Below are 17643 nucleotides of genomic sequence, written 5' to 3'. Positions count from 1 at the left end.
TCCAATTAGATACATGAGTAGGTATAAAAATATGTGTTAAGGGGTTATTATTCAGGGAGTAGATATATAGTACAGGAGATGGCTCTGGTAAGACTATGATTTGTTATATAGTTTTTCACTTTATATCCAGAAATCAAGGCTCATTCATTAGAATAATAGTGTTCTATTTTTTTTATTTGGTAGTACTGCAAAAAGACCACTATCCCATTAATTTTTCTAAATTTTTATTATAAAAATGTCTAATATGCAGAAGAGTTGGTAGAATAATATTAATGACACTCATAAGCTCAGCATCTGGGTTTAACAATTGTTAAAGTTTTGTGGTACTTGTCTTATCTATATGTGATTGTATATGGGAGTATATTTGCTGAACCATTTGAAAATAAGTTGCAGACATCATAGCACTTTATTTCTAGATATTTCAAAATGTATCCCCTAGCAAAAGCCCATTTACCCTTATCTTAGATAATCACAGTTTCATTATCACACCTAAAAAATAGTTCTCTAGCAGCATTTCATACTGATTTTCAAATTTTCCAAACAAGACTTCAGTCAAGGTTCACACGTTGTATTTGGTTGGTATGACTCCTTAGTGTAATAGTTATCGATTACTGAGTGATAAATTTCTGTTAAAACTTAGCAGCTTGAAACAACAAATATTTGATGTCTCACACAGTCCCTGAGAGTCAGAATTTTGGAATGGCTTAGCTGTATGGTTCTGGCTAATGGTTGCAGTCATCTGAAGTGGACTTCCAAAATGGCTCCCTCACATGGCTGTTGGCAGGAGGCCTCAGTTCTTCATGTGGGCCACTCCACAAGGCTGCTTGAGTGTCCTCACAACATGATGAATAAACCAAGAGAGAGCAAACATTTAACATGAGGTTTGTGCTTTGAGTTGAGATCCAGTTTAATGCTCTCTGTACTCATGACTCTGGGGGAATTGGATAGAGAAAGGCCTATGGATTTCACCACCATTAATGCTCAGATGAACAGCTATTTCCTTAAGCATGGAACAGTGCCTGTAACAGTCGGCCCTCTGTGTAGTGATAAATTACCTCGAATTCTCTGTCTCACACTTTGAAATTTGTGTTTGAAAACTAGGAGGAACTGTGGTGAAGTTTGAGAGCTTAATTTGCTGCTTGTTAGGCTACTTGAAGGCTCACATTTAACACATGAGCCTGTTTTCCTGTGGACTTAAATCACTGGCCTCATGTTGGATTAGCGCATTGGTCTATCACTTACCTAAAACGTTTTGTCTCTTAGAGCTTCATATATTAACCTAAGAGCTGCAGAATGTTTCTTGTGAAGTTAGTCCTTTTTCCTGTTCTCAATCCAGAAGTCATCACAAAGGGTATTACAGAGATTATTCAGGATGTAATGCAACAATGACCACGAAGGCCACAAGAGGGCAGTTTTAGTTGGGATTGGTTTAGAATCCTTCAGCGACGTCCTATGAGAAAGGTAGTGAGCTGATCGATACTGTTTTGTCTTCTTCCTTTTAGGCCTGGCAGTCATGCATTCCCAGAGCACCAATCAGCTTGACGTGGGGAACAACCCCCGTGTGGGCACCAAACGCTACATGGCCCCTGAAGTTCTAGATGAAACCATCCAGGTGGATTGTTTTGATTCTTACAAGAGGGTCGATATTTGGGCCTTTGGACTTGTTTTGTGGGAAGTAGCCAGGCGGATGGTGAGCAACGGTAGGTATCTAATGTAATATAATATTGTCCTTGTCTAAGTCCTCTTGATTCTGCTGCCTTTAAAAGGACAAGAGGGAATATTTAAGTCCAGACTGTTCCTTGAATCATACTTGTCAAGCTGTAACCAAAAAAACCAAACCCACTGCTGTGGAGTCGATTCTGACTCATAGCCACCCTATAGGACAGGATACAAATGCCCCATAGCATTTCTAAGGCTGTAAATCTTTATGGAAGCAGACTGCCACGTCTTTCTCCCATGGTGCACGTCTGGTGGGTTTGAACTGCTGACCTTTCGATTAGCAGCCAAGTGCTTAACCTCTATACCACTAGTGCCTTTATCAAGCTATAGGCGTTCATATTTGATTTATGGTTAGTAGGTGGGATGTAATGGTATTATATTTGAAATACATAAGAAGGAATGACTGTTGAAAAGAATTATTTCTGGAAGAGACTAGTTATTCCTTAGTTTTTCTTTTGATTGATCCATATTTGATTCCTTCCTTCCTCAGTCTTCCTGTTCGTCTTTTCTTCCTACGCTTCCTCCTTCTCTGCTCCTTTCACAAGGACGGTTTAACTTAAGGGGAATGCTCAAATAAATCTAAGGGTGATTCTGCTATTTTAGACACTTTTTAAGTTTGCATTATGAGAAAAGGTTTAGGTTCCACTCATTTATGAAAAGCAGTCTGGATCTTCTGAACAAGTCAGATTTAAATTCAGGAAGCCATAATTATGTAGCTTGTGCTAATCCTCTTGTAAGTAAAGTCGTTGAATGAATTGGTATTGCCTTAGCAGTCAGGGCAACATTCCTCGTTTTTAACCTGTGCCCCCTCTACAGCCTCAAATACATTGTTGAACTTTAAATACATTGTATCTAAGAGCACTAAGTGTACTTTTTCAAATTGCACACACCCCATCTACTTACAAGTGGTCATTATATTAGAATCCCCTGAATTAACTAGGTCAACCTCTTATTAGAGCTTTACAACTGAAAATCTTACTTCAGAGGATGTGTCTGAAATTATTCTGGGAAGACAGAAGAAAATGTCATATGTTTATATTAAGATTCATTTCTAAAAGATATTCTCCATTTTACCCTCCTCTGACCTGTCCCCAAGTCCAAGTCCTGCTTATGAAGTATTAAAGGAATAGTTTGTGGAGTTACTAATTTACTAACATCCGTATCCCTCCCCCTTCCCACCCATACTCTCTAAGAATTGAGATTCTTGGGGCAATCATAATTTTCATGAATAACACAGCCAGAGATGAGGAGCTTCTGCAAGGGAAGTGGAATCAGAGTAATTTAATGTAGTTTGATTATTCAGAAGTGTGCAATAAAAATTGGCATGCCTTCAAGGTACTTTTTTCTTAACAGCAGAGCATGTCTGCTTTGAATAACCATCTGAGGACCCCAAAGCTCGTGTTTCAGATTAAACATGAACACACATGGATGGTAACGTGGAAATTCCTTTAAAGTACTTTTTTTTCCTTTTTAATGGGCGTCACGAACATTTTCTCAGTAAATGTTTCTCAATCTTTGGGAGCTACTGACTTGCAGTTTGTGCCATTCAAGTGCCTTGAGAATTGTATGCAACAGAGATCATTTTACTGATTTATAAAGTTTTGAACTTTCTCTGAAATTGCACATTGGCTTGATTTCCACATCCCCAAGCAGCTTTGAGCACCTTCAAGCTAAAAATCTAATTCTAATAGTTTATCTTAACAGACAATTTGTAGAAGGACTGGTGTAACGGTAAACTATGTGATGGGGAACCTGACCCAAACAAAGAGGAAGTTGACTTTCCAAGGCCAGGACAGTAGCATTTCCAGCTGTGGGTGTGCCGGAGTAGAGCCAAGCAAGTCCGCATGATGAAAGTTGAACTTGGCAGAAACTTGGGATTTGGGCTTTGGAAGAACTCATGTTGCAAACCCGCCCCTGTGTCATAGGCATAAACCCAAATGGCTTTCAGAGATCAACTATGATTAATAGTAGTGAGTTTGAAGTTACAGCCATCAGTTGAAAATTTAGCTCAACAGATGGTAGTTTGCTTTTAACATTATTATTATTATTAATCATGACAGGTAAAGGAAGGGAGAATGTTACTGTTGTTTTCTGATTTCCCCCTTGTATCATCATGTAGACTTTTTGCTAGTTCCTAAAATTTTGTGGGTTGAGCTTCTGTTACATGGTGTGGGATTTGATTTGTAGGGGGAGGTAAGGGTTTCTTGTGTCTCATTTTAAACCAGCTACTACTGTCCATTGGCAATGACTAATTTGATATTTTCCCGTTCTGTCTCTCTATTCCCCTTCTCCCGTGAGTATTCCCGTGCCTTAGGCACACAACACACGCACATATACGAACACAAAGCTGCAGATTGTTTTATCTAAACCGAAGCTTGAAAGTGTCCAATGCTGCTTGTAAATGTATTATTAATAATATATTAACTATGGCCCCCCATAAACAAAAAACAGAAAAATGATTTGAAAGAAAAAAAGAAATATCTCATCTGACCTTTCCAGCATCCATGTTCCTTTCCACTTCTTATCTATGCATTTGTGTGTATAGTTTTTGACTTAGCTGCAATCATAGGATAGATAAAATTTTGTATCATCTTTGTTACTTGGTGTCATTTTTGATGTCATCAGATAGTCTCATTTTACAGTAAATGATCATATGATATTTTATTAACCATTTCTGTCTTGTTAGACATCCTGTCTTCTCCATTTGGGGACTGTAGCAGACATCTTTGTGCTTGTAACTCTTTCATTTGGGGAATTAATTTTTAATCTTAAAAGAAGTAGACTTAGCAGGTCAAAGAGTATGGGTGTTTTTATGACTTGGCACATATTGTCAAATTGCTTTCCATAAGAGTTGTACTAATTTACAATATCGCCCTCACCCCAGAGTGTGATGTACCTACCTATTTTACTTCCTTGTCATCTTCAGGAACTGTCATTAAAAGAACATATATTTTCAAAATTATTGCATATAAAATGTACCTCATTAAAATATATGAATCTTATATTAGGACATTATAATTATGTATCCTTTGAGTTTCTGAGTCCATTATAAAAATTGATGACCAGATAGTTCTCTTGGAAGAATATGATCCTCAAGTGAACCGTGAGCATAAAAATAGGTTGCATTTCATGTTTTCATTGGAATTTTACATGTATTTGATACTAATAATAAACCTCATGCTGTGTCTATACAGGAAATGAGTGCTAAGTCCATTTTTACTACTGAAAATTTCTCAGTAGTGTCTTTTGGATTCTACTTTTTGTTTAGTTTGACACTGAATTTGGAATTGGTAGGAAAGAAAATGGTTTCTTCCCTTCCCTGTGTGAATTTATCTTCTATACGCACTTAGGGCAGAGTTTGCTTAGATCAATAGTTCTTCAACTCAAGTGTGCATCAGAATCACTTAGGTCCTACCCACAAGTTCCTGATACAGTAGTTCTAGGGTGGTGCTGAGAATTTACCTTTATAACACGTTCTCAGGTGATAATGATGCTGCTGGGTGAGGTAACCATACTCTTGAGATCTGGAGTTAATATGGAATATGTTAAATCAGCCTCACCCAGGGTATCCTTGCCATTGGGGTCTGACGATTCCAGTGAAACCTTGTCTCTTTTCCAAGTTTAAGAGGGAGCCATTTCTCCGTTAAGAGTCTTGTATCCGGGCCCTGGCCTTTCTTTCTCTGCTCTTCACTGCTTCTCTGGCAATATTCTTTCTTCTTCTCCCTCTGTAGTTTTGCAGACACATTTGGTTCTGGTACCCAGCTTCAGTCCCATGTGAGGCAAGAACTTTGACATGAGGATTCTGGAGATAAATGGGTACATCCAAAATGTGGACTTGCGTTATTTTGCCTTTTTTTTTTTTTTGATCAGAAACCTGCAATAGCTCCTTCCAAGCATTCTGAGAGCACGCGCTGTCTTAATAGGTCCTTTCTACTGAATTTTGACCTTTGGTGTTAGAGCATGTTTGTATCTCCGTATGCAGAAATTCCACACTTCGATTGCTCTGATACCGTAGTCCGCTCATGGATTTAAAAACTGAAAAAATAATCTTCACTGTTCATCCTCTGGAGCAGTTTTGACTATAGCATCACCCTCGCAGCATAAATCTCTGTTACTTTTCTGGAGCTTACAGCCTACTTTGCTATATTTAAAAACAAGCAAATAAAAAGTTTTCCCTTGTGGTTTAAATGCCATATAAATTTGTTGCTTATGTGACAGGTGCACTTCACTATCACCAATAACCGAGTTATTCTTAAAAGTACATGGAGATTAGAAAATGAGGTGCTAAGATTCCCCTTGAGAATATATACAAGATTTTTTTGAAAAGGCATTGTACCTAGATTGTATCGACAGACACATTTAGAAGATACAACAGACATGTGCCTTTATTGTACGTGGCTGTTAAGCGCTCTTATTCTGAAGAGCTTCTCTCTTCCTTTTTGTGGTTCTCCAGGCTGTTGCTTTGCACATCGAAGTCTGTGTGAATGGCGCCCCCCAGAGCTTTGTTCTCAGTACCACTGGGGGACAATGCAACGGAGTGGTTCAGTCCAGGCTCTGGAGTCATGCTGTCAGACTCTATTACTGTCTTAGTTTCTAGTGTTGTTGTAAGGCAAATACCACAAGTGGGTAGCTTTGAAGAATAGGAATTTATTTTCTCACAGTTTTGGAGGTTAAAAGTTCAACCCAGGGTCTCAGCCATGTCATTCCTTTCTTGTTGGTAGCCCTGGGCAGTCCTTGGCATTTCTTGGCTTGTAGACAGTCCTCACATGGCATCTGTCTTCATCTGTGTTCCCCTGTGCCTATTCTGGTCTTTTTATAACTCATAAATGATTAGGTTTAGGATCTACCTTACACTGATAGACCTCATCAACAAAAAGAAAAACCCAATTTCCAAACAAGATCACATTCACAGGCACACAGGCTAGGAATTCAGCATATGTTTTTTGGGAACGCAATTCAGTCCTTAGCAATCTCTTAGTTAGTTTCATCATTAGAAAAATATCGGTAAATCTACTTTGAAAGGGTTATGATGATTAAATGTAAAGCGCCTAGTGTATGTCTGGCATGTAGCAAGTGCTCAATAACACAGCCATTGGTATTGTTACTTTTCCTTTGGAAATGAGTGATGGCCACCAATGTGCTTGCAGCTTTCAAGTCCTTTCCCCACCTCTTGTTCTCTACCTTTACCCACTTCACACCGATATTACGTTTGTGTCCTCTCTTTACTGCCCACAGGAAGGTTATGTGGGCACTTCCTTATTTCCCTCTGTTACTGGCTTTGGTTGTTTTGTGTTGGAATCCAGTGTTAATATGTCAAAATTTATTTGTACCTCAGAAAAATTCTGACTTGCCAAGCTACACCCTTCATGCAGTGGGGACTAGGAAATACTAGTTAGAATAAGCTTGTGTTTGGCACAGATACTTTGGAAAAACCTCTTCTCATTAATCCTTGAGCTTGCCAGGGAACTATACATGCTTCTGTTCCTAATCACAATGGATTTATGTGTATGGAAACCATGACAACTCTTATTTTCTTCCACAACTTAATATGCAACATATTGCACAATTTTAGCTCGCTACTTCAGGGCATAGTCAGATTCGAACAAAGGGAAGAATCACGTTAGGCAAAATGTTTTCATATTCATTAAAGTCATATATTGATTTTTAACATTTAGGCATATACCCACTTATGAGTGGCTTGAGGCAGGAATATGGAGGTAAGGTGGGGAAGAAGAACATTTTCTGCTGATTCCTAGAATTTCATAATCCTAGTTTAGAGATCTAGACCACAAGTATTGGATATATCTTTTTTAATCTTGTCTCACCAGGAAGAAGGCCTCTGTAAGCTCAGTGTTTGCCATGAGTCATTGGTGTACATAACTGCCTTCGTGATTTTTACCATCTCTAAATGCCACCTCTACCATCATTTACTTAATTTTTTAATCTTTAAATTGCGTGATTTCTTTTAACTTCAATTTATTTGAGGAGAAAATGATTATCTTGATTACAAGCAGAAAACTGGTATCACATGGCATAAGATGGAAGGTAATTATACAAATAAATATGTAGTTGATAAGATGAGAAAGTTTTGCCTGTGAGCCTTATCACGTTTTCTCACATGGCATCTTTGAAGGAAACAATATGTTAACTTTTAGTCCTCTCAGAAAGGCAAATATGAATGGTTCTTTTTCTCTCTAAAATGGTTTTAGTTCTAGTATTCTAATGTCTAATGGCTGAAGAAGTTAATTGCTAACAGAGCTCTCTGTGTGGATATAGATGCCAGGGACCTATATCCTCCTTACCTGTTATAAGGGTCTCCAACCTGAGAACCCCAGTTGGAGGTTTGTGAATAAAGACTGTGTAATGTGAAGCAAACACGCTGGGACATGGGGTTAATGCAAAGAGACATATTTAATTATCCTCTAGTTGACTTGTTGGGAAGAATTCTAGAATATAAACAGGGATTTGGATTCTGATCCTTAGTTTTGCTATTAATTAGCTGTGAACGTTTCCTGTGCGGGCTCTAATTCCTTCTTCTGAAGAAAAGAAAGATATGAACTATGTAAATAACATCCCATAGATGTCTCTTGGCCTCACCTTCTGCTTATTCAACATCTAACCAAACCCACAATCCCTTTTCTGCAATTAGGAAATCCCCAAAGCTTTGTAAACTGTTTTTTCATAACTTATTTGGCAGAAAACCTGATTTGAGTGAATTCATTTGATGGTCAAACCTGACCTGAACTGACTCAAGTCTGTTTATAGCCAGTGGTCTTTCCACTTAGTGCAGCTGTTCATATTTGCTGCAGAAATGTGTTCGATTGTAGGTTGCTTCTCAGACGCTGATGGGGATGTCACAAAAAACATACATAAAATCAACATTTCATTCATTTGCTAGTCTTGTGATATGCAGGATACTGTGTTAAGCTCTGAGGAAACAGTTGAGCCAAAATAATCCAATTTAAAGGTGTTCATATCAGAATCAACTTGATGACAACTGGTTTAGTTTTTGGTTTTATATTTTAGTTGAGGAGACAAATTAATATAAATTAACAGAATAAACTACTGTGGTTGAGCCGGGAGGCAATGCGCATGGTTAAAGTGCTCAGCTGCTAACTGAAAGATTGGAAGTTTGATTCCACCTTAAAGAAAGGCCTGGTGATCTACTTCCGAAATACCAGCCATTGGAAAACCTGTGGAGCAGTTATACTCTGACACACATGGGGTGGCCTTGAGTCAGTCGACTCAATGGCAACTAGTACTGGAGATGTACTGAGGACAAGGCGGGTACCAAAGTTTGTCTGGGGCTGTGGTAGCAGGGTGAGAGGGTTCTTTTTAGAAGACAAAAAGCATGAACTGAGTCACAAATGGGATGGAGAGGAGCAGGAGCTACTCAGACAAACTTGGAAAGATGTGATGTATAGGTGAAAATAAGAAATAAAATCAGACACTGATGATAAGTAGCGTCCCAGGCAAAAGGAAGTGCTATGGGAAATCATAAAAGTGCCCTGTCGGCAGGACCATAAGTAGTTTTGTGTGGCTGACTCCTCAGGAACGTGAAGGATGACAGCATATGGTATTCAGTTTATAGCATAATCCTATGGACAGTGGGGCAACATTGGGATACAAGTGGAGAAATGACATAACGAGCTTTTCCTCTAGGCTGCTAACTAAAAGGTCAGCGGTTCTGACCCACCAACTGCTCCATGGGAGAAAGATGTGGCAGTATGCTTCCGTAAAGATTTATGGCTGCCTGGAAACTCTGTGGGGCAGTTTTATTCATCCTATGGGGTTGTTTTGAGTTGGAATCGTCTCGACAGCAATGGGTTTTTTTGGTTTTGTTTTTTCTCTTAAAGGCCTCTCTGAAGGCAGTGGGTGTGGTAGAGGGCTGAAGGGGAAGACGTGAATCAGAGAGACCAGGGAGCTCTCGAGGAGGGGATAAGATGGAGGCTCTCATTGAAGGCACGGAGTCAGGAGGGAGGCTTTGTTTTCAGAGGCTTGTGTTTTAAAAGGATCACTCTGGCATTCCATGCTTGTCAAAGCACTGTCTAGAGCATTCTCATTGATGCACACTTCAGCTTTGTGATGCGGGCTTCAAAGATTGGAAAATCGAGGCAGGATAATTGAATGGTTTACTCAGAGCCACCTAGCAAATTGATGGTAGAGCTTTTGGTTGGTAAAGATGTTTGCCTCAGAGAAGAGAAAACATTCAATTAGACATATGCCCAGGGGGGGAAAAAAAGTAATAATCCAAACCAGATACACATGCCAAAAGTTGTGGGGGAGCTGGTTGTGAATAATTTCTCATTTCTTTGTGACCCCTTTGAGTCACACGGCCTCCTTTCCCAGGAAAGCACGACTGGCTCAGAATGTTCCTTCCTTGACCAATGTTAAGAGCGCCTCTTCCCCTGCATTCTTGTATCATTTGTTGTTTGTACCGCTCACTTGGCACTTGAAGTACTTTGTATTTTTAGTTACTTTTCCTGAATACATGCTGTCCTCTTTACTGGCCCACGATTTGGCAGTTGCTCATTGGGTGCTGCCTTAAAAGAACTTAGAATTCACTTTTTTGCCTGGCTACCCTGATTGTTTGTCACTTTGTGGCAGAAATGAAGAACAGTTGTAAGTAACTTCCTACCCGGGCAATACGTCATACGATAGCCTGGCTTCAACCTCTCTCCTCCCTCCTCCTTTTTTTCTTCCTTCTCCCCACAACTCTTGCACTGTTTCAGCCATACAGAACTTGTCTCCATTCTCTCCCACATGTGTGGATCCTTTATAACTCCTTGTCTTTGCCCCGTACTGCTCCCTCTCCCCAAATGTCACCTCTCCTTGGCTTTTTCTTGCCCCCTTAGTGGAGTCCCTGGGTGGTGCAGAGGTGCAAATAGTTAACGTGTTTGGCTGCTAATCAAAAGGCTAGATGTTCTAGTCTATCCAGAGGCACCTTGGAAGAAAGTACTGGAGATCTACTTTCCAAAAATCAGCCATTGAAAACCCTGTGGAGCACAGTTCTATTCTGACACACGTGGAGTCACCTTGAGTCAGAGTCAACTCAATGGCAACTGGTTTGGCTTTGGTTTTTGCCTTCGCTACCTTGCAAACTCCTTATCTCTTTAGATCAACCCAAGCCCCATGTCCTGTGGAAAGCTTTCATATGCTTCCACAGCACTCAATTTATATATGGCACTTCATACACTACACAGGCGTTTCCTTCTCTGAGACCTGGCATATATCACTTGTCCCGGCTCCTTGCACCCACCTTCTTTGCTAGTGTGTGATTTATCTTTTTCATAGGTACCTTTTCAATATTCTGGTCTTTGAGATCAAGATCACATCTTCTAATTTTTATAACACTAGTGATAAGCACCACCTCTGGGACACACAGTAAAAGACTCAAAGTGGTTATTGAGTTAGTTTAAGAGCTATAACCCCATTCATTGCTGTTGAGTCAATTCCAACTCATACATAGCAATCCTATAGGACAGAGTAGAACTGTCCCATAGGGTTTCCAAGGCTGTAATCTTTCCAGAAGCAGCCTGCCATATCTTCCTCCCATAGAGCCGCTGGTGGGTTCAAACTGCTGATCTTTCAGTTAGCAGCTGAGCACTTAAACAACTGCACCACCAGGGCTCCTTAAGTAAAAATATAGCTAAGAATTTGTAGTCTATCTTTGTTTTTCAAGGTCGAAGCAAGTTGTTGTTGTTAGGTGCTGTAGAGTCAGCTCTGACTCATCGTGACCCTATGCACAACAGAGCGAACCACTGCCTGGTCCTGCCGCATCCTCGCTGTCATTGTTATGCTTGAGCTCTTTGTTGTGCCCGCTGTGTCAAGTAGAGGGCAAAAAGAAAATTTTTGAGGTTCTTTTTGATAAGGTTTCTGTTATCTAAGAAAAAAAGAGGGACTATTCTCCTTTTCTTCCACTGGATTATGAGTTCTTTGAAAAGCAAGGGCATGCCTTATACGGGCATCACCTTTAACACTTAATAGGATATCGCACACATAGTACTAGGTGCGTTTTGATTGAAATAATTGTTTTCCTTGACCAGAAGGCTTTCCAAGTGACTTGTAAAGTTTAAGCCCAGGTTTATTTTTTTTTCTGGAGAGGTATGACCAGTGTCAGATGGGGACAGTCAACAATAGGCCAATGGTTGAAGAAAGAGAGGCATGACTAAGTCTCAGAAATAATCAATTAAATGGCCCCTCTTTTTAAACCTGACTCCTTTTGTTGAAACATGGGGGCATTTAATTAGATTAAAATATGGAAAATAGAAACACAGGAGAAAACTTCAGTTTTGTATTGTGAAGTTCGTTGTTGGGTTTCATCAAATCCCATGTTTTAAAAAATCCAGCCGTGCCTTTTTTTTTTTTTTTTCTTTTCTTCTTCTTTCTCCCTGTTTGCGTTTACAGCAAAATCCCACTTGGTATTATTCACATTCACCTAGCCCTTCCCAACCTAGCCAGGCAAATTACCTCAGTAGCTAACTACTGAGGTAGATTTTTCAGGACTTAAAACCAGACTATTAAATGCCTTTTTAGAAAAATTGAAGGGATGGTGAAGGACGCATCCCTTACTCTTCCCTATAAAGGCACATGGCTTCACAAAGATATAGGTTATCTTGCAGGTCCACGTACAGTTGTATTTTTGTGATGTCTCTTAGTACTGAGAAAGGATTAAAATATTTTTGTTTGAATGCTTCCTAGGATCCTGACAAGAAAGGTAGGTAGGCCCTCTGAGATCAGTTGCCCCAAGTCTCTTCAGAAAGCAGCAGTTCATGCCCAATATGAGCTCTCTGTGATTGGCCTGGAAGGATTGTTTCAATCCATTGACTGGTACACATTATAAATGCAGGTACACAGTATGGACAAGTGATCTGAGGACTTAAGAAAGAGTATCAACTATACTTCTTTCCATTTTAAAAATAAACAGTTATTATGAGTCTTTTTTTTTTTTAATCTATAGTATTTCTTTAACAGATGCCACTTCTATCTAATCTTTTACATAAACAGTTTGTATTTATCTAGGATTTATAAGAATGGATTCTCACTCTTAAGTAAATTAATTTCTATGATAAGTGAAAAAGGGATTAAAGCTTTTCAGGGGGTTTGTAGAGACTAGAAAAAACTTAATGATAATATTGCTCACAGTCCTCCCTCCCCCGCCTCCTCCAATAACCCGTTATGTATTTGGGAATAGAAGACAGTTACATGGAGAAAGAAAAGAGAGCAATAAACCAAGTAATACACTGACCTCATTTATTGAAGCCTGGTAAGAGAAGAAAAACAATGGATTTTCTTGGTTTCATTTTTATAAGTGGAAAAATCAGTTTTCTAATTTCAAATGATAGTGTTTTGAATTTCTCTGTGGATATTATTTGTGAAAAGTAAGCAACTGATATAATTTTACTGGAAAAAAAAAGATCGGAAACCATACTGATGTAGAAGTTGAAATTAACCGTTGGTATCTTTTGGATTTTCTTTGGGGTGAGAGAAGAGTTCATCTTTCTTTACCCTTCTTCCATGTTTTCAAACAGCTTATTCCATACATTTTATTTCATGCCTTCAGTCTAAGAGTAAATAAGAGAACCATCAAACAGACAGCACTGTCTGCCACTTAGGGAGTACTTCAGTATGTGAAGAAGAAATGATTGAATGAGGAAATGAATATTCCACATTACATCCATTCCTCAGTTAATCGACATGGTTAGGTTCCAAAGACCAGGTCATTATGTGAAAATCAGTGTTATATGACAATGGAGGATGACTATGTCATTAAGTAACTGCGAAAGCACTGAGAGTCATGGCCCAGCTAAGTTGACACATAACCTTAAGCATCACAGCCAGCGTTACTCTCACCTCACACCTCTGCATTCATTACTGCAAGACGTATGTTGTTAACATGCACAATAGTCGTATAGAGGCAAATTATCAGATAACGAGATAGTCATTAAGTGAGGAGTAGGTGTACACTGTTTACTTCCTTCCCAACGAGGGGGATTATTTCATAGCAATTTTTTTTCCTAATTGACAAAATCATTTCCTAACAAACAATAGTCATTTTGATGGTACTTTGATGATGGTCATAGGTTGTTTATTTGCCTTTAGCTCTAGTTGTGGACACCTTTCTATTTCTTTGAAACCACTAGATCCATGTCCCTTCTTTAAGAGTCTTGTCTTTTTTATCAGCAAATGAATTGTTATCCTGTGTCTTGCCAGGAATTGTAGAGCTGTTCATATACACTCTTTGATCATTTTGGTAATTGTGATTGCATGAGAAATAGTGACATATTTTCTTCCAACAATTATTCTACCAATTCTCTGCATGGCTTATATTTATTGCCTTGTTCTACACTTATTTGTAGCTTCCAGAGTCATCTTGAAGTTTGAGGAATATGTCAATAATTTGCCCTGTCACATTATAGCCTGTGATACCCAGCAGTAAAACTCTGGGGGAACCTTGGCTCTCTTGCTAACCCAACACCGTTCTTATCCTTCCGTGCAGGTATTGTTGAAGATTACAAGCCACCTTTCTATGATGTGGTTCCCAATGACCCAAGTTTTGAAGATATGAGAAAGGTAGTCTGTGTGGATCAACAGAGGCCAAACATACCCAACAGATGGTTCTCAGACCCGGTAAGAGTGCCAGATTCTTAGTTTTAAACCTGTCCTCACTGGTGTGGTACTTGAGTGTTCTGTATATCCATTGTTTTCTCACCATGTTTTATGCAGATGAGTCTTAGACCTAGTTGAGTAGGTTCACAAAGTGGTCTCACTCTTGAAGGAGCTATATCTGATAGATCATGCTGATGAATGACAATATTCACAAGAATTTCTATGATTGACCAGCTTTGGGAGTCATGAATTGGGAGACTCATTACTACTGCCCCTAGCCCTGGGACTGCAGCTTCGTATATTAGTCAAGAAATTCGAGTAGATGACTTTAAGCTCCTTTCCAGCTCTGCATATCTGAAATTCCAAACACAAGCTGCTTAACACTGAAGGCCCTGTATTGCTGCTTTTAGTAGTAGCAGATCTAAGGTATTGAGAAATGACCCTATTTGCAAATTGCAGTATTATCTCTGGGTTAGTATTATTGCTAGTAGCACCCATAAAACCATCAAGGGGTCCAGCATTGCCTATATAATTTACCTGGTAAAGTCAGTCGGTGGCATTAGGAGTCCAAAGGTCAAAGTTCATGAAACTCAAGAGTGGTTTCTTTATCAGTGGTCAAGGTTTTCATTATTTGTTTAGAGAAGACAGAAATAACATCAGTGTAACTTCACAAGACCTGCAGAATTCCGCAAAAGATTTGACATTAGCCCCGCTTCTCGGATCACGAGGAAGCCAATTTGTCACAGTGGTCTTTGTTGTTTTTCTTCTCAGACGCTAACCTCTCTGGCCAAGCTGATGAAAGAATGCTGGTATCAAAATCCGTCCGCAAGACTCACAGCTCTGCGTATCAAAAAGACTTTGACCAAAATTGATAATTCCTTAGACAAATTAAAAACTGACTGTTGACATTTTCATGGCGTCTGGAAGGAAGATTTGACATTGTTTTTGTTGTCCAGCTGGGACCTAATGCTGGCCTGACTGGTTGTCAGAACAGAATCCATCTGTCTCCCTCCCAAAATGGCTGCTTTGGCAAGGCAGACAACATATACCCACCCGGCCATGTGTTGAGGAGACACCAAAACCACCCTAACCTCACTCAATGACTGTGAACTGGGCATTTCACAAACTGTTCACACTGCAGAGACTAATGTTGGACAGACACTGTTGCAAAGGTAGGGAACTGGAGGAACACAGAGAAATCCTAAAAGAGATCTGGGCATTAAGACAGCGGCTTTGCATATCTTTCACAGGTCTCCTAGACACTCCCCACGGGAAACTCGAGGAGGTGGTGAATTTTTAATCAGCAATATTGCCTGTGCTTCTCTTCTTTATTGCACTAGGAATTCTTTGCATTCCTTACTTGCACTGTTACTCTTAATTTTAAAGACCCAACTTGCCAGAACATTGGCTGTGTACTCCACTGGTCTGTCTTTGGATCATAGGAATTCAATTTGGCAAAACAACATGTAATGTCAGACTTTGCTGCATTTTACACATGTGCTGATGTTTACAATGATGCCGAACATTAGGAATTGTTTATACACAACTTTGCAAATTATTTATTACTTGTGCACTTAGCAGTTTTTACAAAACAGCTTCGTGCATGTGTTAAAGCTTATTTTTATGTGGTCTTATGATTTTATTACCGAAATGTTTTTAACACTATACCCTGAAATGGACATTTTCTTTTATTATCAGTTAAATTCACCTTTTAAGTGCTTCACATTTGTATGTGCGTAGACTGTAACTTTTTTTTCAGTTCATATGCAGAACGTATTTAGCCATTACCCACGTGACACCACCGAATATATTACTGATTTAGAAACAAAGATTTCAGTAGAATTTTAGTCCTGAACGCTGTGGGGAAAATGCATTTTCTTCGGAATTATCCATTATGTGCATTTAAACTCTGCCAGAAAAAATAACTATTTTGTTTTAATCTACTTTTTGTATTTAGTAGTTATTTGTATAAATTAAATAAAATGTTTTCAAGTCAAACAGTGAAATTATTTTTCAATATATAAAAAAGGGCTATGTCATACATAGCATTTTATGGGAACAGTAGAAGCACAAAATTAACTTGGAAATAGAATTTGCTTTGCAAGTGTAGTAATGAACTTGATGGGACTGTTAGGCTGTCCTCCAGCTTGAATTTGGTATCAGAAAATTTGTGTTTAGTTTTTTTGTTTGTTTGTTTTACTGTGTTGGTTTCCTCAGTTTCACTAACTTGGAAGTGACCTGCCTTCCTCACAGGGTATTTTAAGTATAAATGCAAGGAAGGATGTCAGAGCATTTTCATTGGTATAATAAGTTTCTATGTGGGTATAAAGTGGTCTGATGCACCCCGTCTTGCTGCCTAGGGAGAGATGATGTTGGCTCTTTTTACTTCTTGTGCTCAGTAGGCCTGGAATGATAGGGTTTAGAGTAGCCCAGTAAGAGGAGTGAGAAAATTCCAGAATGTTACTCAAAGGTAAGTTAGTAACTTACTTAGGATACACTTTCTATTTTCTTGGAGGATATATAGATATAGATAAGATATAGATATTTTATAGATATAGGATATATATTGGAGTCACGTCACACCCAACCATTTTTTTCCATTTTTGTTGATACAGAAAAATTCTCAAATCATAAGTGTACCACTTGTTGAATTTTTTTTTAAATTGAAAACAAACAGCACCTAAATCAAGAAGCAGACATTCTTCATGCTCTGGTCTGAACCCCCCACCCTAAGAGTAACTGCTATCCTGATTCCTAACAGCTTAGATTATTTAAAAAACAAAAAAACCCAAGCTAGCTGCTGTTGAGTCAATTCCGGCTCATGACGACCGCATGTGTTCAGTTACTATTGAACATTTTATAAAAGGAGTCATGCAGTATGTATGCTGGTGGATGTATATCTAGGAGTAGAATCGCTGAGTCATAGGTTACGTCAAATGCTCAGCTTTAATTGAGATTACCAGCTGTTTTTCCAAAAGGTGCTGTGCCAATTTATACTCCCACCATCCTTGTGTAAGAGTTCAGGTAGTTCTACATCTTCAACATTACTTTTTTTTTTTTTCTTCATTGTTGTCATTCTGATGGGTGTTGTACACATATCTCAGCAAAACAAAGTAGGAAAAGGGAGAGAGTAAAATGACATTGTTGGAATAGTTCTTGCCATTCTTCTCAGGGACTAGAGAACTCAAGTGAGGATGAATGCAAGACATAAATATGTAGACCTCAGTTCCCATGTGCTGGCTTAGTGTGGGTCTCGCATTTAGTGATGTGCATTCTTTTTTAAACAACATCAACAATCTATAACCATGTCACCTG

The 17643-nt window shown here is 38.9% G+C and overlaps 1 protein-coding gene across 6 annotated transcripts in view; it reads left to right on the top strand.

The window, feature by feature from the left end:
• The window catches only part of ACVR1 (activin A receptor type 1), a 151802-nt gene extending 135459 nt beyond the window's left edge, over positions 1–16343 (top strand). For all 6 annotated transcript variants that reach the window (XM_049887284.1, XM_049887281.1, XM_049887283.1 and 3 more), the window contains 3 exons: positions 1503–1700; positions 14219–14349; positions 15100–16343. In XM_049887284.1, coding sequence (XP_049743241.1) covers positions 1503–1700; positions 14219–14349; positions 15100–15234 — 464 coding nt within the window. In that variant the 3' untranslated portion in view covers positions 15235–16343. The remainder of the gene's footprint in view (positions 1–1502; positions 1701–14218; positions 14350–15099) is intronic.
• Positions 16344–17643: the final 1300 nt, after the last annotated feature.

The sequence above is a fragment of the Elephas maximus genome, chromosome 6, assembly GCF_024166365.1.
Source record: "Elephas maximus indicus isolate mEleMax1 chromosome 6, mEleMax1 primary haplotype, whole genome shotgun sequence".
Classification (NCBI taxonomy): domain Eukaryota; kingdom Metazoa; phylum Chordata; class Mammalia; order Proboscidea; family Elephantidae; genus Elephas; species Elephas maximus.
The sequence above is the reverse complement of the archived record's forward strand: the minus strand, read 5'-3'. Positions and strand labels throughout refer to the sequence as shown.